A 21,507-nucleotide genomic window follows, 5' to 3' on the forward strand; every position below is an offset into this window, starting at 1 on the left:
GAATGTGAGTGTGAATGTTGTCTGTCTATCTGTGTTGGTCCCGCGCTGAGGTGGCGACTTGTCCATGTGTACAGCGCCTTCCGCCCGATTGTAGCTGAGATAGGCACCAGCGCCCCCCGCGACCCCAAAGGGAATAAGCGGTAGAAAATGGATGGATGGATAGAAAAGATCCATTAATTACTTTTTTAAACTATGTTAGATCGATAATATATTACGGTAAAGCAACTAGCCGAGCAGAGATTAATATTCTTCAATCTTAAACCCTTAATTTTCATGTCAGATGGTACAACTAGTGTTTGACTATGCAAAGTTATAACATGTATAAACTTGCCTGCAAAAGCTATACAGGTGTCCAAACAAAAAAGACTGTTTAAAATATTTGCAAAGTAGGTTGGTACACCTGGAAGAAATTTGACAAAGTCAGTGTTTCTCATACTTTCATATAATTGGGCGCCCCAATACGAATACATTTTGGTGCTACCTGTTAAGAATCCTCCATGTTCATGCACATCATTGCAGCATCTTGATTCTTATGTTTTGCATATATGAAAAAATTTGACGAAAAATCTTTTTAGTATTCTAAGACTCTTGTGTGACACAAAATGTCACTTTCTGTCTCCAGTTTTGCTTAAGTATCATGTCTTCAGGCTAAGCTCCTCATTCCTGGGAGAATATTCTCTATAGACATATGGCTAGGGCTGGGCGATAAATCAAGTTAGTAAGATATATCGATATATTTTTGAATAATATATTAATTAAGAAAATACCTTAATATCGATATAATTTATTTCACGCTAAAATGACCAAACACTGCTTATTTGTTGTGTTCTTTGGTTCTCTCCCGCTTCCCACTGCCTTTCAACACTCCATGGGCTAGTTAACTCCTCCCTTTCCTCCTTTCAAGATGTGCTTGCACGTATAAGAACATCCATGGTTGGTTGGTTGTTTACTATAATGAGTCACGGCAAACATTAGGTATAGGCCAATCAGAGGCAAGATAGGGCGGGTCTTCGAACGATGAGAGGGAATATTAAAGCGGGCGGTTTATACATTTAAAAAACTACTGGAAGATGGCTGAGGGATTCTGTTCTTTAAATTCTTCTTTTAGCGATGTAAACGACGTACAGGAAACCCAGAACTCGTCTACTTGGCCACATTTGGATAAATGTATGCGTCTGAATAAAACATTAATTTGAATTGTTTTCCATGTAAGCCCAAATCAAAACTGTTCTTGAGTTGCCAAGCCGGGCATATTTCGCACAAGAAATGCTGCCAAAAATGTATGGCGAAGAGAGGAAGCTCATAGCCGCACATTTAAGTTTAAGTCACTTACTTGGCGCTGACCAGAACCATACATATGTGTGTAAGAGTCAATTACATCATCGACTGGGAATTAAAAAGTGCCTGCCTGCAAATATATTTTTTATCTGAGTTTGATACATTTTGTATTATTTGCACGGCGACGTTATTTATTTTACATAGAAAAAATATTTTTCTATTTTATTTATGTTATGTAATTCTGTGCTACTGAAACGGTTTATTTTATGTGCTGTCAATACCCACCTTGACTAACTGGGTTAATAAAAGAGCCACTGACTGTTTATAGTACAGTTGTCATTCAGTTCAATTTCAGTGAATCTCGCTCAAAAATGAATAGATTTATATGTATACTTTCACAGGAAAATATATTGAGATAGAAGCTTATGAAGAGTCTGGGGAAGATCTTTGACAGCACCCTGAAGGACAAGGCAGCAGTGCAGTCAGCCCATGTGGAGCTGAAGACCTGGCTATCAGCAGTGGACAGGTCAGGCCTCCCCGGGAAGTTCAAGGCTTGGATATACCAGCATGGCATCCTGCCGAGAATCCATTGGCCGTTGTTCATCTACAAAGTCCCAGTAACCATTGTGGAGGGCTTCGAACGCAACATCAGCCAGCACCTGCGTAGGTGGTTGGCTTGCCGAAGAGCCTAAGCAGCATTGCCCTGTATGGGCACACCAACAAGCTGCAGCTTCCCTTCACCGGATTGACCGAGGAGTTTAAAGTCACCAGAGCCAGGGAGGTGTTACTTTACAGAGACTCATCTGACACCAGAGTCTCCTTTGCTGGCATCAAGGTCAGACCTGGAAGGAAGTGGAAGGCACAAGAGGCCGTCGACAAGGCAGAAGCAAGGCTGAGACATGGCGTCCTAGTAGGTGCTGTGGCAGTAGGACGAGCTGGGCTGGGTAGCCACACAAGACAACGCTACGACAAAGTCCAGTGTCGAGAGAGACGGCTGATGTTGCAGGGAGAGGCCTGTGCATAGGTTGAGGAGGAACGCCGGAGCAAGACAGTGGCTATGCGCCAGCAAGGAGCCTGGACAAATTGGGACCACGCATCTACTCGGAAGTCACCTGGACTGACCTTTGGAAGTCAGAACCAGCAAGACAAGTTCCCGATCCAGTCAGTGTATGATGTCCTCCCAAGTCCATCTAATCTTTATTGTTGGGGGCAAGCAGAAACACCTGAATGTCCATTGTGCAAGGCACGGGGTTCCCTGGAACACATCCTGAGCTGCTGCCCTAAAGCCCTGGGAGAGGGAAGGTACACATGGCGCCACGACCGGGTGCTGAAGGCAGTAACAGACACCATTGGCACTGGAATCCAGCAGAGCAAACACCAGCTCCCAGTCAGGCATAACATCTCCTTCGTCAAAGCAGGGGTAAAACCACAGGCAGGACGTATGGCCCCAACCGGGCTGCTAGCCACAGCCCGTGACTGGCAGCTTCAGGTGGATCTCGGCAAACAGCTGAAGTTTCCAGAGCGCATAGCTAGGACATCACTGAGGCCAGACCTTGTCTTAACGTCTGACTCAATGAAACATGTTGTGCTGCTGGAACTTACAGTCCCCTGGGAAGACCGGATGGAGGAGCCCCATGAGCGAAAGAAGGCCAAATACCTTGAGTTGGTTGAGGCGTGCAGAGAGAGCGGCTGGAGGGCCTGCTGTGAGCCTATAGAAATGGCCTGCAGGGGCTTTCTAGGGAAATCTGTGCATCAAGTATTCAGACTTCTTGGAATCAGAGGGTTGCTGGAGAAAAAAGCCACCAGAAATATCAGCGAGGCTGCTGAGAAAGCCTCAAGGTGGTTGTGGATCCAGAAGGGAGACTGATGGAGTAGTACGCTGGTTGGACACAAGCCGGGGCCTGATCAGCCCCGGTTGGGTCGCCTAGGCGAGGGTGTCTAGAGATCAAAGACCCGAAACACCCAATGAACCTCGGTTCTTTACTGAAGATGTGTCCAAGATGCACCGCAAGGTGTTTCTCAAATCTCGAATATCGATTTTTATGTAAAAATATATCAAGATATACTTTTTCGTCCATATCACCCAGCCCTACATATGGCGAGCTCCACACAGAAGCCAGTGTTTCCCATATCTTCATTTATTTGTTTAACAGGAAAAATATAAAATCTTATTCACAACTAGGGATGTAATGATAAACAGCAAAATGCTAAAACGTGGTAAAACTCCCGAAAGTTAGCATTACCGTTTTTAAATTCGAATTTATCGCAAAATCTTGATTGATAACACTTTAAGTCACGGACCTGTGATACTTTTAATTTGCTGGAGAAGCATGCCAGCATTAGCTCATTAGCTAGCTTTAAAGGGCAACTATACTTTGTGGGGGGAATTTTGTCTATTGTTTACAATCCTTATGAGAATCAAGAAGACAAGCTGATTAGTTTTTGCATTCTAACTTGAAATAATCGGCTTGTTCCAGGTGGTTAGTAATGCAGCCAATGGGATTAATCCGTTCTGCCTTTAGATCACTTTGAGAAATGCATCCAAAAACCGCCAGCAAAAATTAATTTATGTTCCATAACCTGTATTAGGGATGGGCGATATGGCCTTTTTTTTAATTTCTCAATATTTTTAGGCCATATCACGATACACGATATGTATCTTGATATTCTGCCTTACCCTTGAATGAAAACTTGATGCATATAATCACAGCAGAATGATGATTCTATGTGTCTACCATAAAACATTCTTGTTCATACTGTATTAATATATACTCATTTTTAACTTTCATGCAGAGGGAAATCACAACTAAGTCAATTGACCAAAACTGTATTTATTTAACAGTTATTAAGCAGTTGCACAAACATTCATGTAATTTCAAAACAGAAAGTGCAAGATTGTCAGAGACATTTAAAACAAGCTATTAGTGCAATTTTGTGCATGATGTCACGAAGATGACATATCAAAACAACACTAAATTAAAGTGTACTTTTTGTACAGAACGCCACTACAATATTTTGAAACAAATAAAGTGCACTTTTGTGCATGATGTCACACAAGATATTTCAATAACTGTCAAAAAAAAATTAGCTGCATAATAGGAAATCAAATCGCTATGTGGTGGGTTACTGCGGACGTTATCTCCTTATGTTCTTGACTATTTTTTTCATACGGTGTTGATGTCGAAATGGTTGCCTCGGCATTTTGTTGGCGTGGCACCGAATGGAGATGTTGATATGCGGAGTAATCACTCTTCATTCTCTAGCAGGTGACTTTTCAAATGATGCTACATATTAGCAGTAACGCTACTTTTTGTAGCAACGCTTTAGCCCCACACTTGACAAATTACGGTTGACTGTTCGACATATTCCCACTTGAAGCCAAACCACAGCCAGACGATGGACCCTGTGCTGTTTTTCTTGGGAATTTTTTCTTCCTTCATTTGTTACCAGATTGGCAACTTCTTTCTCTCATATTACCACTCGTAACACAGCTAACGTTACCCATGCTGCTACCCCTCTGCTCCTCGAGGGCGTGTACGTATGTGACGTATGACGTGTCAGTATGTGACGTGTGTAAGAAGGTGGGCTTGCTGTCTGTGAGAAGGAGAGACAAGAAAGAGTGAGAAGAGCCTTTCTGTCACGTGAATTCTTACCGGAAGCAAAAACCAGTGGTGTTTAACCAAGCCAAGATGAAGCACAAACAATCTGAGTACAAAAGAGGCTGAAATTTTCCTGCAAAAAGACACGAGCAAAAAATCTAACCATGTAATTGAATATTTCTCTATACTTTTACCAAAAAAGGGTTTTGTCAGGTGATAAAGGATTAAACGTCAGTCACGTTCCCAGACATATCGAAATATTGTGCTCGAGATGTCATTCTACACGACAAAACATATAGAAATTTCGAAACTCATGGACGTCTACAACTTCTATGTGTGTGGCTGGGTCAAGAAAATTGGTATCAAGACTTTTCTTGATATATATGCATCGTTTATGCTCAGGTAAGGTTGCATTAAAATTCGCCATGTTTGTTGCTGTTGCAGGCGCAGTTAACGAGTAGCGTTTTTTCCCCGTCTTTATAAAAATATAACTAAATGTCAACATTATGTATGAGCCGAAAGCTTATATTTATGATTGTTGCCTTTGGCAAAACCTTAATTATTCTAGGATTTGCTCATATGTTTTTTCTTTTATTTAGACTTGCCAAGTTGGTCCTTTTCAAAACACTCGTAGCAAACGTGTTTAAGAAATACAAATAATATCAAGATGATATTTAAATGGGAAATAACTGTTAAAAATATATCAAACAAACCTTTAACAAAGTGATCACTGCAAACTCAGCCATTCTTCGATTATGCTCCATTGGAATGGAGTGTGTTCTGCTTTTATGGACGTTTGGTAAATTTTAGCACTATTCCGACCTTTTTGATTACCTCAAAAGGATATGAACGATTTGTAAAGCTGAAAACTAAACAAGAATGGGGCATTTTTTCCTAGAGAAAGGCTAAATGGCGCTTAGTACCCATTGAGAACAGAGCTACCTTGATCACTACGCATATTTAATTGGCTGGACGTGAGCCGGACGTGACGTCAGTAAAATCCAAGAAATACTTTGATAATAACAACCATGGTAATTTTAGTCACAATGACTGTGATATGAAATTTTCATATGGTTACATCCCTACTCATAACAAATATCCAAATAATGACAAAAAGTATTGTCTGTAAATATGATGCTTCTTTAGCCTGTATGTTGGCCTATTACATTAAAAACTACACGATGACATCAGCAATAAAACCCTCGTTGTCTCCATACTTTTTAGCCCAAAAATGTAAGTTTTTTTTTTTAGAGATGGTTAGAGAATCTGGAATTTCTTTCCCCAAAATCGCAGTGTCCATAAAAATGATATGCACATGTGTCATTGTCAATCATGCAAATTGATGCTGGAAATGATCAAAATAGGTAAATATTAAATATTATTATGAATATGCCTGTTACTACATTACATATATACTTAAATCATGTATATAAAACCCTAATGGAGTTTGGATGTTTTTGGGTGCTCTATAGGCCGAATTGAACAGCTGCCATAGCAGACTTTTGATCAAATATATCTAATATTTAAAACACATTAAAAAAATCCATCTGTCCCCATGTCTTTCATAATGATTGCGAACGATAAGCAAAATTCTAAAACAAGTGCATTTCCCCTTTCATATTCCTGCCACGTCATTTTACAAAATAAGGTATTTTTACCATTTTTGACAATAGCACAACAACATTGTTCCGTGGCCTTAATACTGTGATATCATACTGTGAGCTTTTGATATTGTTGCATTACTATCATTTACATATTGTAAAGTTAGTATAACTTTTCAAAATACTTACAGACGCCAATATTCATAAGGAAAAAATTGAACAACACTGTGAGTGCAAACACTTTGTGTACGTGTGTGTGAGTGTACCTTCTCTCTGGTGGCACAGCTCGTGATAGTGCTGTCTCAGTTTGGTGACCAGCTGAGCTCTCTGAAGTTCCACCTCAGGGTGGGGGGGCAAGTGGTTGGCAGGAGGATGCTCACGGATCACAGCGTTGGTCTGGATGTCCAGATCCCAGTAGATACTGTCCAATAAAATCAAATCCAGGGTGGGAGAATTAATCCCATACCTGTATTAGTAAAAAAACAGCATCATGTCTTACATCGCTGGCTTGTAAGGAGCAGGGGCGGGGCTCGGTGTTGCCGACGTGGCCGATGGTGTTTGTTTATCATCAGGGGCGGTGCTCCAGGGTTTGACTCCCGGGGTGCTGGGAGAAATGGGTGTGGTAGGCTCAACCTGTAAAAAAAACAAAAAAACATTTATAGACGACTCATATTCCCACAATCCCATTTCAATTACCATCCCCTCTTTAATCTTTCACCTTGGCCCGTTTTACGCTGTTAGGTGCCCCCGCCTGCTCATCAGAGCTCCGTCTCTTTCTCTGTCCATTACCTAAGTTACTGTCTCCGCCCTCTGCAGATGCCGCATTCAGGCCTAAGGGGTCAGACTGCAAGCACAAGAGCCATAAGTAGCGACACTCTTCGGTTAAATAGAATAGAGGGTTTCCCCTCTCCAACTTACAATGACATCATGCTGACCCAGCACTGGCACCTCCCACAAGCTCTGATTGGTAAACCGGTTGAAATAATATGGTCGGTTTTCCCGCCGAGACCAGCACTTGGACCAGCCAGCTTGAATGAGCTCATCTGTAGGTGAGACAAGTGGGACACTAAGACAAATAGGTGAAAGACAGAGAGGTGGAAGATGATAGACAGACGTACCTGGAAGCTCAGGTGGTTTTGAGGTGGTGGGAGAAAGGGGCGGTCCTTGCGAGGAGGCGGAGACAGTGGGAGAATGCACTATGGCCGCCTCCCCCTTAACCGTTCCTTGGCTGTCATTGGACATCTCAACTGCTTGTCAGAATGACATGGATCTGCCAGGAAGACACTTCAGTCATAACATTGTATCAACGAGGGGTTTATTTAAATTGATAGATGTAAAATAAATCGTTTTAGCGTTTGTTTTCTCACATGAGAATTGAATGATTCAAAGATTTGATGGTACCTACTTATATGTGAATTACTAGCCCAGTAATCATAAACACTCATCATGAGCTGAGTGTAGTGTGAGATCCACAATTCCAAAAAAACGTACATAGCATTTAGTGTAGACTTGTCAGCATGGAAGGAAGAGGCAAATAGTGTAAATGAAGACTTGCGTTCAAACAATGTTATTTAATTAGCATTCGATTGACTAAAAACAACCAGAGACCAGTAATAATAGTGTATTGAATGGACCATCGTAACCGTAAGTTGAAACGCTGTGTGTTGGCTTCATCAAGGCAGTAAAACTGAGATCTGCGCTAAGCCAGTCAGTCACAACAGGCGGCGGACAGCGGCTCCAAGCGCTATCCACAGTGGACAAACACTCACAATGTCTCCGTGAAAGCTCAGACGTGGTCATTTCAAAACGCCGAGTGAAGACATTCGATCAATCCTGCTTGTTTTCCTTCTCGGGTCCAGAAATGAGCGCCATGGTTACACGCATGCGCAGGGCAGAAGCCCTAAACAAACACGGAGGAGGCGGCGAAGGAGGGAAAGGGGGGAGGACAACAAAAGGCTGCGACTGGAGCTCCCGATATCTGCCGGGAGAGACGGAATCATTGGCCGTCGAAACCAGCCCACAGCAGAGCCGAAAGAGACAAACGTGACTTTAAAGCACTAAGTGAGAGTCGTGCAACGTTTAAGTGCAGTCATTAACTGCCATCTTGTACGGCCGGAGCTGCTGTTTAGGCGCCACTTCATAGACAAGATGGCGGACACGCCCCTGCCACAGCGCTGTGCGTCCCGCGTACGATTTCAAGTCCTTCCGACAAACTCAGGCACACCACGAGCCTTATGTGTGGTTCAATTTAAAGCTGGAACTTTCCGCCGCGTTTCTGTTCCGTTATAGCTGTTCTACTGGTCCGCCTTCCCTTACCTGGACTGTTTGAAATACAGAGAGTGGCGAGCTCTGCCTGTTCGTTTCGGGTCCTCCGCTCCGCTCCCTCCCCGCCTGCGCAGACATCTTTACAGGGCTAGCAAAGAGCGACTGCGCAGGCGCCAAAACTGACCCACTTCCTGTTCTAATATGTCACGTTGGCTTCGCCATATTGAGCAGGTCTAGACTTGATTATGACTTCAGAACAGGGGTCTCAAACTCAATTTACCTGGGGGCCACTGGATGCAGAGTCTGGGTGAGGCTGGGCCGCAAAAAAAGATTTATTAAAAAAAATTTAAAAAATCCATGTCTATTTTTATTTTCAACACAAAATACAATCTAAATATAAATGAACAAAATGAGGATTAAGAAATGTGAGGCAATGCAAATTAGATTAAAAAAAATAAATAATGGTTTGAATTGGTCCAGGTTATCGGGGAATGTTATTGCCGACGGACAGATGTCGCGGTGTGACTGCAGCAAGGCACATTAGAAAACCCTCGTCTCAATGGCAACGTCTTTGTCGCTTTCACTCATTTTCCGCTTTTCCACTAACGCAGGGGTAGGCAACCCAGAACATTTGAAGGAGCCATTTTGGACCCGAATAACAAAAATCGTCTCTGTCCGGGGCAAATGGGGGCGGGGTGGTGGGTTCTCTGCTTGCATCACGCAAGTGACGTCAATGTTCGGCCTTCGAGAGCCACATACCACACCGTGATTGGTAGATTCCTACAGCTCCGCACACAACACTATCAAGCGCCATTCATACAAAACACGCGGGCCGCACTAACATTAAACTTTCATATTAAGGTGGGGGCCGCAAAATAACGTCTCGCGGGCCGCAATTGGCCCGCGGGCCGCGTGTCTGAGACCCTTGCTTTAGAAATAATCACAGCACCCACAATTATATCGTTTATTTTTATAGTATATTTTGTAGCTTTTATTGAGATGTACTGAAATATGAAATGCATGAAATATTTTGCATGATTCATTTATATTTGCATTTCCAGACAGATAGTAATAGAGTACATTTACATATTTTCATTCATTTATTACAATGAAAATTATCCGGCTTGTAAACGTTAAGTTTTTATAGCTGACATAAATAAAGACTTCAAATAAGTCAACCAATTAACACAAACAAGTTGATTAGTGACACGGTTAATTTCTAAAATGTTTTCTCAAAAAGAAGTGAAATTAGTATAAAAAGTCCAAAATAGGATATGAGGTCATGAGGTTGAATGATTATAGGTCAAAAGTTGCAGAGCTCTGCTGCTGGAGCACCAGGTCGACGGCAGCTTCCACATCTTCCACCACGAAGCTCGGCTCCATTAGGTCCGCTTCCATTATGGTGTCCCTGTGACCGTAGAAGTTGGACTGGCCATCATCGTACCTTTCCTGGCCGGGCGCAGATGACCGAGCTGGGCTATAGACACCTGTGCACACCTGTGGACAAGAACCTCGTCAGCACTTGATTCCGTCACGAGGACATGTCGGGTCTCCACTTACTAGTATGGAGCGACACTGAGCAGCCGCAAGCGTTAGGTCCTCCTCCACAGCCGTCATCACCTGACTTCCTGTGCTCTGAGCAAACACCCTGGCGGGGGGCATCATGGCTGTGTGCTGCTGAGCTAGGCACCGATTGTAAAGGTTGGCACCGTAAACGTCTGTCATTGGGTTGTCACTGCAAGACACCCAGACAAGTCTTTATATGTTGGACATTGTGTTTCACTACACTTCCCGTTTTGTCAACTTGTCGTGACACCCTACCCAATGGCGTAAATGGTGGCCAGTTTGTGGTTCTGGTTTTGCAGTCTCAGTACGTGCTCGGCGTACTGATATGTTAGCAGACCAGGTTTACCCAGCAACGCCTGGTACTGCAGCTCTCGTCCCGTCAGCTTTTTGTAGACAGACTCCAGACACAGCATGAACATTCCGTGACCAAACCTGTGGCAAGACCAGAAGTCAAAGTGGTTCATTATGATAACATTAGCTGGAACTGGACATGCATGTATTACTCAATGTCAATAGTTACCGCGGAGATGGCGCTTCAGCCATCCACACCAGGTCCATGTTACACGCAAGCACCGGCAGCTGGGTCGACAGCTGTGTCTTGTAAGCGAAACCAGGACTTCCATTGGTCAGCAGGACGTCCACTAGCAGCTGCAGGTTGGTCTCCCACCGGACCGGCTCGCCAAACAAGACCACGGCTGCAGAGCCACAAGATTTGTTTCCATATTTATTGCCTCATTGGCCACATGTAAACATCATCAGTGTGTTTTTTACCTTCAATTTGAGGGAACTTCTGCAGACGAGTGGCCTGAAACGCAAAACCAGTTTACTCTCTCGCAAATATATAAACAACAGTCCATAGTCTTTATGTTCGCTTTATTACAGGGGTCTGTAACCCCAAATGTTGATTGAGCCTTATTGGACTAACAATACAAAAAATATCTGTGGTCCTGCAAAAAATTAATAGCCTTATATAAGGCAACACATGATGTAAGTGTCTATATTAGCTATATGAACCTACTATCAAAGGCTGACGCAACTCTCATTGAAAGAAATGTATTTTAAATAATTATTCAACACGCCAAACAACCACCTTCTTCGTCTTTTTTCAGGTGAGGGATTTCGTAAAGAAGCAGTTCCCACACTTTCCATATCGTCCGCCGTAAACTCTTAAAGATACATTGTTATCTCTGAGCCCAAATCATATAAAATTTATCTCCGTGATACAAACCTCCTAAAGCTCAGTTACTCCAAACTATTTATCAGTGATACGAGCCTCGTGAGAGAGCGATCTTAACGCCAACATATCTGATCAACTCTGGAACTCTGCCCTGAAACTGGTCCACTCCTCGATATGTGCCTGTCATAGTCTCATCCAATGCAAAGTAAAACCATAAAATTCACTACACTAATTAAAAACTATCCAAAATCTACCCCACTGTTAGCTATACCTGTAATAGATGCAAACAATCTCCGGCTGATCACGTCCATATGTTCTGGTCCTGCTCTAAATGATGTTCCTTTTGGGAGGATATTTTTGACACTATCGGAAAGGCATACGGTCAAGACTTTCCCTCCAACCCATTATCAGCCATTTTTGGCATATGCCCTGATAACACGTGCCCTGTACCACTAAAACGCGCTGTGGCTTTTACGACCTTGCTGGCCAGGCGACTGATCTTGTTCAATTGGAAGCTGGCTCACCCCCCATTACACGGCCGTTGGATTAGAGAGGTTCTCTACAATTTAAAACTGGAAAAACTTAGGTTTTCACTAAATGGCTCTGCTCAAGTGTTTGAAAGTTCATTGAGTCCCTTCTTACTGTATGTCAACTCTCTTGACTTAAGTCCAGACGCAGATGAGGAAAAATCTCCTTTTTATTTATTATTATTATCTTTTTTCTCTCTCTCTTTTACTCTCCTTTCAGTCTCTGTCTGTCTCTGGCCTTGTATGGCTGTGTGTGTGTGAACGTGTCTGTTTTTGTCGTCTTACTTGTTGTTTGTTTGTGCCATGTGTCCCTGCATGGTTGGTTTGACCTGAGTGGGGTGGGAGTGTGGGTGGTTTGAGGGGTAAGGGTGTGAAGAATTCACTGACTTTAAAATTGTACTGTTTCGACTTGCACTTTTTCTCTGTCTATTTGAAAAAGTCAATAAAAAAGTTGGATTAAATTATTATTCAACACATTTTTGCAACATTTGAAATCATTACTAAAATGGAGGCTTCTCACAGGATGAGATAACTTCTGGAAATTACTGGCTCAGATTTGCCCATGGTATAGATTTGTGTGTCCAAGGTAAAGGAAACGGCATTCTGCCTTCCTCTAATGGATTTGTTACAATCTTTGCAAGCTGGGTAACGTTCGCTGTGGTCTGGAACAACATGGCACACTATCAACTTTCAGAAATGCAGGCAATATTACATACAGATAATGTGTCATGAGACATGCAAGTATAAATTAAATACACAGTGAACATAAGCAAAGTAAATGAAATGAGCTCAAATGTACCTACAAACGAGGCATAATGATGCATTATGTACATACAGCTTGCCTAAATAGCATGTTATCATCGATTAGCTTGCTGTCATGCAGTGACCAAATATGCCTGATTAGCACTCCAGCAAATCAATAACATCAACAAAGCTCACCTTTGTGCATTCATGCACGGCATAAAATGTTTGGTGGACAAAATGAAAAAAATAAGGAGTGGCATAAAACACATCTTTCTGTCGCAGCATCGGAGAAAGTTGCACATGTAAAAAAACTATGATGACTTTAAGGATCGCGGAAATTAGTGGGACAAAACGGTGCTTGCCAAATACTCTCGTCAGGGAAGCATGTTTAAAGTTAAAGTTAAAGTTGTCACACACACACTAGGTGTGGTGAAATTTGTCCTCTGCATTTGACCCATCCCCCTGATCACCCCCTGGGAGGTGAAAGGAGCAGTGGGCAGCAGCAGTGCCGCGCCCGGGAATCATTTATGGTGATTTAACCCCCAATTCCAACCCTTGATGCTGAGTCCCAATGGGTCCGATTTTTTTATAGTCTTTGGTATGACTCGGCCGGGATTTGAACTCACCCCGATCTCAGGGCGCACACTCTAACCACTAGGCCACTGAATAGGTCAACATATAGACAGTGGGATTTCTAACAATTAGGAATGTTTGTGTCCTGTTTGTTTTCTTACAGAAAATATATTAAAACCAAAAAATATATATTTTTAATCTTTTTCCATTTTCACACATCCCTGGAAAAGGTCCAGGGAACCACTAGGGCGGCGCGAAAGAGCCGCAGGTTGCTGACCCTCGCTTTATTGTAACAGAGAGAGATTGAGTGTATACAAAATAAATAAATAGTATTAGTGTTGGCTAAATCCGGGCTTTATATAGAGTTTTGTACTGTATTCAACTTGAATTTGATGCGTGTTTTGTACTAAAATGAACTACTACAACACTTAAGTGCAAAATAACAAATGTAACAATCAAATCATATTTTTTTATTAGAATGTATGTACGACTGATTACAAGTCCAGTACTGCTAACCCAGGGTGCCTCTGGGGACAATACCAAAATGGGGTTATCAGTGACCGCGCAGGAATGGGCTTGGAATATGTTTGTGGGGCCGGTCCTGCCCTGCTCCAAAAAGGCCACCATTTCAAATACTATATACTTATAGATTTTAATACTAATATGTACCCGACTGTATTTACAGCCACAATGTTTATAGCTTGTACTCAGTGGCTTTTTTTCACATTTAATTACAGTTTAAAGTTTGTTGCACATGCAAGTAAAGCTATGGGGCAGACATACGGAGGGTGTGGGTCTCCGGTTGTGGTCCACCATGTCCAACAAGGGGTGATGATCTCTGAGCTGCTCAATGCTGATGACTTTCTTGAAACCCAAACTGAGCTTAGGTGAGGAAAAAAACACCAACGTACAACACCTTCAACAAGTCAAACATTAAGGATACGTGCTGGCGATGTCTACAACAGGTCCTTGTCCCGAGACCAGGACACACTTATCATGGAAGCTCCTCAACATTTCCAAGGGACTGTAGGACAGAACTACCTGCTCTGGGGCGATCTAAATAGAGACATAAGAGAGTGGTCACATGGTCTCACTATTTGTCCAACCACGAACCGAAAAAAACAGTCATCCAATGAATCCTAGTCTTAGTGTCCCACCTGAACGTCAAGCAGGCGAGACAGCTGCTGCGCCTTGTGTTGTCTCTGACAGCTTCCTGCATTGGTGACAAACACTACGGGAAACAGGAAGTTGTTGTTCTGGTCCAGAAGTTTCCTGAAGGCCCGTCTCGCTGCGGGGATGAGAGAACCTCCACGGACCAGAACGCCATCCACATCAAAGAGCAGTCCCGCCCGCTGGACATTGTAGAACAGGGATGTCAAACTCGTTTTCATTGAGGGCCACATCGCAGTTATGGCTGCCATAAGAGGGCAATTTGTAACAGCGAATATTGTAGGCATTTACCTCTGGATTTTATTAATAACTATATAAATTGTTCTAAGTAGACGGTTGATTTTACAGTAAAAACTTTAAATTTACCAAATGTTTCCGTATAATATGCTGTTTTTGTTTTTGTTTGTTTTTTACTACATCTCACGGTAAATGGAAAAACAGTTCTACTGTTTTCTGGGGGGGGAACCGAAAAAGCTGGTAAGCTGCCAGAATTTTTGTGTTAAATTTACATTGGTTTTTACAACATTACATTTTTAATGGAAAAACAGTACAATTTTAAGTTTTTTTAACCATAAAAACAAATGTACCGTCTGTCCATTTACGGTAAAAACAACAATCAGAGATTTTACAGTCAAAAGATGGCAGCTCAGTCAGAAAAATGTTAACGCAAAAAACTGTAGAAGTTTTTTTAAATAAATTAGTAATATGGTGGGCCCTGCAATGAGGTGGCGACTGGTCCAGGGTGTACGCCGCCTTCCGCCCGATTGTAGCTGAGATAGGCACCAGCGCCCCCCGCGACCCCAAAGGGAATAAGCGGTAGGAAATGGATGGATGGACGGAGTAATAAACTGTAAAGAACAACGTAAAATGCATTGTCATTTGTATTAATTGTATGGTTAGTTTGCTGTAAAGTTAAGTCTTTTCATTTAGACAAAAAACATGTTTGGAAAGTATGATAATATACTGTAATATTTGTTGCAATAGTAGATACTATTAAAGTTTAAAAGGTATGCAATTTCAAGCAGTACATATATTTTGTCTGTCAAAATGAAAAAAATCCATTACATTTTGTGAGAAATTATTATGTACTTTATTGACACATTTCCAGATGTTTGCTGGCAAGATAAAATTATTTCACGGGCCAGATCTGGCCCCCGGGCCTTGAGTTTGACACATCTGTTGTAGCGTGAGGACATGATGAACACCAGACAGTGAAATCATTATTCATTAATCATGAAGTGGACAAAAATATGCACTTGGAAGTTACAAGTAGCAGATCTGCCCAGTTGGCTTCTGTCTTCAAATCAAACTTTTCATTAAAAAAGTAAATAAATGCTGATCTCATAAAAACATGAAGAGGAGTAAAGGATGGACATGAAAATCACAAGCATCCTTTCTGTCTCAGCTTCTGTCTTTTAATCAAATTTTTAATTAGTAAAATGCTCAACAAATAACACAATTGAAAGGGATGGACATGAAAGTCCCAAGCAACCCAGCAGGCCCGTCTAGTCAGAGTTGGCTTCTGTCTTCCAATCAATCTTTTCATTTGAAGAAAATGCTCATCTTTGGAAACATGAAAGGTGAGGATTAACATTGAAGTCAGAAGCATCCTTATAGCAGGCCTGTTAAGTCTGCTTCGGTCTCCAAATCATACCTTTCATTTAAAAAAGATAATCTCCTAAAATGGGTAGAAAAAGATGATCATGGATGTCACTAGCAGCAAACCCATCTAGTCGGCTTCTGTCTTCAAATCAAACTTTTATCTAAAAAAAATGCTCAACTAATGACAATGTGAAGGAAAAAGATCGACATGAAAATCACAATAACGCCAGCAGACCCGTCTTTTGTCTTTAAATCAAATTTTTAATTAGAAAAATTAAGTGGAGAAAATGATGCACATGGAAGGATGCTTTCAGCATACCCATCAAATAAGAGGCGTTTCTCCCTATACACGACCTCCAGCAGTGGCTTTAAATCCCACTAAAGGCGCCTCAGACACTGACATGAGCTATTTGTTTACATGTCAGGGCCCCCAAGAGGCTCCCAGGTTAAATGCAGCTTATGGCCCCCAGACATCCAGAACCACTTGTCTTAAAATTCAACCTTTCAGGAACCATATATGTATATATGTGTACATTATATAAAATATAATATCATATAATATATCAGTAAATACCATATGCTTTTTGATTGATTGATTGAAACTTTTATTAGTAGATTGCACAGTACAGTACATATTCTGTACAACTGACCACTGTATGTTAACACCCGAATAAGTTTTTCGGCTTGGTCTAGTCGATGTCCACGTTAATCAATTCATTGTATACATTATGTATATATATATATATATATATATATATATATATATATATATATATATATATATATATATATATATATATATATATATATATATATATATACACATATATATATATATATATATATGTGTATATATTTACCCCGCCTTCCACCCGACTGTAGCTGAGATAGGCGCCAGCGCCCCCCGCGACCCCAAAAGGGAATAAGCGGTAGAAAATGGATGGATGGATGGATATATATATATATATATATATATATATATATATATATATATATATATGTATATATATATATATATATATATATATATATATATAAATATATATATATATATATATTACATCGACAGTGGGGCAAAAAAGTATTTAGTCAGCCACCGATTGTGCAAGTTTTCCCACTTAAAATGATGACAGAGGTCTGCAATTTTCGTCATTGGTACACTTCAACTGTCAGAGAAAAAATGGATACATGGATCATACAGCAGAGGATTGGGAGAATGTCATGTGGTCAGATGAAACCAAAATAGAACATTTTGGAACAAACTCAACTCGTCGTGTTTGGAGGAAGAAGAATAGTGAGTTGCATCCCAAGAGCACCATATCTACTGTGAAGCATGGGGGTGGAAACATCATGCTTTGGGGCTGTTTTTCTGCTAAAGGGACAGGACGACTGATCCGTGTTAGGGAAAGAATGAATGGGGCCATGTATCGTTAGATTTTGAGCCAAAATCTCCTTCCATCAGTGAGAGCTTTGAATGGTTGACCAAATACTTATTTTCCACCATAATTTACAAATACATTATTTAAAATTCCTACCATGTGAATTCCTGGATTTTTTTTTCACATTCTGTCTCTCACAGTAGAAGTGTACCTATGATGAAAATTACAGACCTCTGTCATCATTCTAAGTGGGAGAACTTGCACAATTGGTGGCTAACTAAATACTTTTTTGCCCCACTGTATGTTATATTTTATACTCCTACTACGGTACTTTATTGTCTACTTTATACCTGCATTATCCATTCCATCATTACATTTTCCATCCTTTGTAACTGAGCTACCGTGTGGACCAATTTCCTTTGTGGATCATTAAAGTTTGTCCAAGTCTAAGTCTAATTAGCGCGCTAACATCCACGAGATAAAAAGATGAAAGTACAACCAACATGACATCATCATGGACAAACACTGACCTGTCTGCTGGCGGCGCAGCGAGATGAGGACCTGAGCCCCTGCTGCAGACGTGCACACCACATGACATCTGGCTGTCACAATGGCTGCCTGCTGCTCTTATGACAGCTGGAGTGTGACAACACTAGTGGGCGGGGCTACGAGCGCTTGACATTGGTATGTTGAGGTCCCGGCCAATTAGCGAGTGGCGAGCAATAGCCACTGGTAAACTATCAAGGGATAGGTCCTGCCCAACGACAGGTGTGTTTCCGTCTGCAGGTCAGTGAGGCCGTGCCAGTTAGCCACACGCTTAGACACAACTTGCAGTCATGAATAACTGTTTTTCATTCTGGCCATCGGCTAACACAGGCTAACGTAAACACAGCGTAAAGTCCAAACCGGACTAACAATGCGGCCACCGTGTTTGCAAAAGTGTGCTGCCTGACATTCTTAGCGGCGCATCACACAGACACACACTTGTGCACTGATTAAATACGGTCTGAGGGCACTTTGCGCTCACATGAAGTCACATGCGACGTTCGGCCACTCGTCACATGCTGCAGACTGCTGCAAACAATCAACAAATCAGCTGCCACATTGAAGACACATGATGCACATGCACAGCAAAGAACTTTAACATGGACCCAAAACCACACAGAACGCTGCCCGGCTGCTCTGTGCTTACTAACACTGAAACTACGGCAAGTCTCCCCATTGCATGTGTGTTACCCTGTATTGCCAAAAGTATTTGGCCACCTGCCATGACCCACATATGTACTTGAACTGCCGTCCCATTCCAAACAGGGTTCAATATGATGTTGATCCACCTTTTGCAGCTATTACAGCTCCAACTCTTCTGGGAAGGCTGTCCACAAGGTTGCAGAGTGTGTTTATAGGAATTTTCAACCATCCTTCCAAAAGCGCATTATTGAGGTCACACACTGATGTTGGTCGAGAAGGCCTGCCTCTCAGTCTCCGTTCTAATTCATCCCAAAGGTGTTCTATCGAGTTCAGGTCAGAACTCTGTGCAGGCCAGTGAAGTTCCTCTAGACCAGACTCCGTGCAATCTACTAATAAAAGTTTCAATCAATCAAAAAAAAAAACAACGGCTGATTCACTAGCTGTTCAAAGTCAGGACCCGGGGTGGACCACTCATCTGCGTCTCTGCGCTGCTGACTTGTCTCCACTCAAGATGATGCGTTCAACGTGAGGACATCTAGAAGGCCTTACTGACAACAACTCGTGATCTGATTGGCTATCGCAACTGTCCATCAACTGTATGTCCCCGTTCTCTTACAGTGCACGGACGCCCACATTGTTGATTCTGATGGCCTCGGGCAGATTTCGTACAACATGGCAACATAAGCTAGCTGAATTCTGATTGGATAAAAAACTCTATAACCTAAAAACAACAGCACAGGAAGGAGCATAATATGACATGAAGAGAATATGAATACATTTAGATATCTAGAGAAAGTAAATAAAAAAATAATTTTATCTTTAATCATGATGATGATTTCTAGTTATGTTAGGCCGGCCAGCAGAGAAGGCCTTGCTGGCCCTGACGGCCCACCACTGCGTAGTTGTGTAAGGATGTTTGGAACATGCACAGTTGGTTCAGTAAAGTTTACACCACTGAAGGGGACATCCGTGTGTGTGTGTGTGTGTGTCTGATTAATACAGTACTAATAGGTAAGAAAAGTGGACTTTTCACAATTGGGGCCCTTTTTCAGCATTCAGGGTTTGAATTGGGGGATAAATCACCAAAAATGATTCCTGGGCGCGGCCACCACTGCTGCTCACTGCACCCCTCACCTCCGGGTGGGGGGGGGGGGGGGGGGGGGGGGTGATCAAGGGTGATTGGTCAAATGCAGAGAATAATTTTGCCACACCTAGTGTGTGTGACAATCATTGGTACTTTAACTTTAACTTTCAAAGGAATGTACAAAAAGAAAATATGTTTGGCATAAGGATAAAGGAAAAAATTGAAACCAGCACACGTACATCTATTTAACATATTTAAAAAATATTTTATAAGTTATATCCAGAATATTTAAATAAACAGAGGGTAGCACGGTGGTCCAGGGGTTAGTGCATGTGCCTCACAATACGAAGGCCCTGAGCAGTCCTGGGGTCAATCCCGGGCTCGGGATCTTTCTGTGGGTTGTCCAGGGTGTAAACCACCTTCTGCCCGATTTTATTTGAGATAGGCTCCAGTACCCCCGTGACCCCGGATGGGACAAGCGGTAGAGAATGGATGGATGGATAAATAAACAGAATGTAGGTCAATATATGTGTGTACTGTATACGTATATACTAGGGGTGTCAAAATGTTATGTTTTTCTTCAAATGCATTGCGATTCTTATTAGTAACAATTCTTAATCGGTGAAAAAAAAAAAAACAATAATAAAAAAAATGTATCTGTCCTGTCCAGCCACTCAGGCAAATCATATTGTGATGTAGATGCCCATATTTGCAGTACAGATTTACTTTACAAAATAAATATTGGATACTTCTCTTGTTGCTTTATTTCTCTTTGACTTTATTAAGTATATGGGTGTAATTGTGTCAAACAAAACCAGTTTTCTTTTAAGTAATATAGACATTTATCAGAGCTGTTCGTCAATTTTATGGACAAATGTGATTAATCATAGAAGTGGCAGACATTGCTATTGAAAAGTGTAGATTTTTTAAATCGATATCTAATTGTTACCGCCAAGAATTGTATTGAATTGTGTGGTGTCCAAACATTTATAGCCTGATTTTGTTAGCACTAATGGTTTAACAGAACATATACATATATGTTTTATATACAGTTGTGGAGGGTGGCGTGGCCTGCGGGCCTGCCGCAGAACGGGGTAATACCAGGACTGCCTTCGAAGACAGCGACAGGTGCATAGATCGCACAGGTGGGCCCTGTTATCTAATCACCTGTCGCCTTTATTAGCAGCCGTGATGAGATGAGTAGTTGCAGTGGGAGGTCCTGCTGGGCAGATGCAGAAAGACTTGTTGCTGGAAAGCAACAGACTCGCACCTCGTGAGAATGAAATAAAACAGTGTTATACCCTGAATTCCTGGCAGTGTGTGGTGGTCTGAAGAACCCACTAGAGGGCAACCTCTAGAACGGTGTATATATATATATATATATACTGTATATATATATTTTTCACAATTCCATTGAACAGAAAATACATGCACCTGGGGATAGGTTGATTGGCAACAGTAAGTTGGCCCGAGTGTGAATATTGTCTTTCTGCAAAGAGGTGGCGACTTGTCGAGGGTGTACACCGCCTTCCACCTATGTGCTCATGGGATAGGCTCCAGCCTCCCCACAACTTCAAGAGGGACAAATGGTAGAAAATTGATGGATGGAAAAAAATGCTTGTCGCTCTGAGTAGTTTGTCAGGCGTACACAAAGACAAAAACAGCCCAAGAGAAGCAACTATTGACAATCACATTGTTGAAAGAATTAAAATATACATTCAATGAAATATGTTAGCAGCTTAACTTTGCTAAAT

The 21,507-nt window shown here is 41.8% G+C and overlaps 2 protein-coding genes across 6 annotated transcripts in view; both read right to left on the reverse strand.

Moving 5' to 3' along the window:
* The window catches only part of pcif1 (phosphorylated CTD interacting factor 1), a 32,451-nt gene extending 23,520 nt beyond the window's left edge, over positions 1–8,931 (reverse strand). For 2 of the 5 annotated variants that reach the window (XM_061874476.1, XM_061874474.1), the window contains exons 1-6: positions 8,795–8,931; positions 7,597–7,748; positions 7,397–7,521; positions 7,197–7,322; positions 6,978–7,111; positions 6,745–6,899 (exon numbers count right to left, since the gene is read on the reverse strand). In XM_061874476.1, coding sequence (XP_061730460.1) covers positions 6,745–6,899; positions 6,978–7,111; positions 7,197–7,322; positions 7,397–7,521; positions 7,597–7,720 — 664 coding nt within the window. In that variant the 5' untranslated portion in view covers positions 7,721–7,748; positions 8,795–8,931. The other 3 variants (XM_061874478.1, XM_061874475.1, XM_061874479.1) reach the window with 3 other exon arrangements.
* An 803-nt stretch (positions 8,932–9,734) lies between these two features.
* On the reverse strand, positions 9,735–18,462 carry zgc:77375 (uncharacterized protein LOC402927 homolog). Its single transcript, XM_061875616.1, has 9 exons — positions 18,012–18,462; positions 14,488–14,682; positions 14,274–14,386; positions 14,114–14,207; positions 11,081–11,114; positions 10,830–11,004; positions 10,565–10,741; positions 10,304–10,478; positions 9,735–10,240 (listed from the first exon to the last, which is right to left on the reverse strand). The coding sequence occupies exons 1-9, from the start codon at positions 18,072–18,074 to the stop codon at positions 10,040–10,042; spliced, it is 1,227 nt and encodes a 408-aa protein (XP_061731600.1). The 5' UTR covers positions 18,075–18,462; the 3' UTR covers positions 9,735–10,039.
* Between the last annotated feature and the right edge of the window lie 3,045 nt (positions 18,463–21,507).

Source organism: Nerophis ophidion, linkage group LG16, assembly GCF_033978795.1.
Source record: "Nerophis ophidion isolate RoL-2023_Sa linkage group LG16, RoL_Noph_v1.0, whole genome shotgun sequence".
NCBI classification, from domain to species: Eukaryota; Metazoa; Chordata; class Actinopteri; order Syngnathiformes; family Syngnathidae; genus Nerophis; species Nerophis ophidion.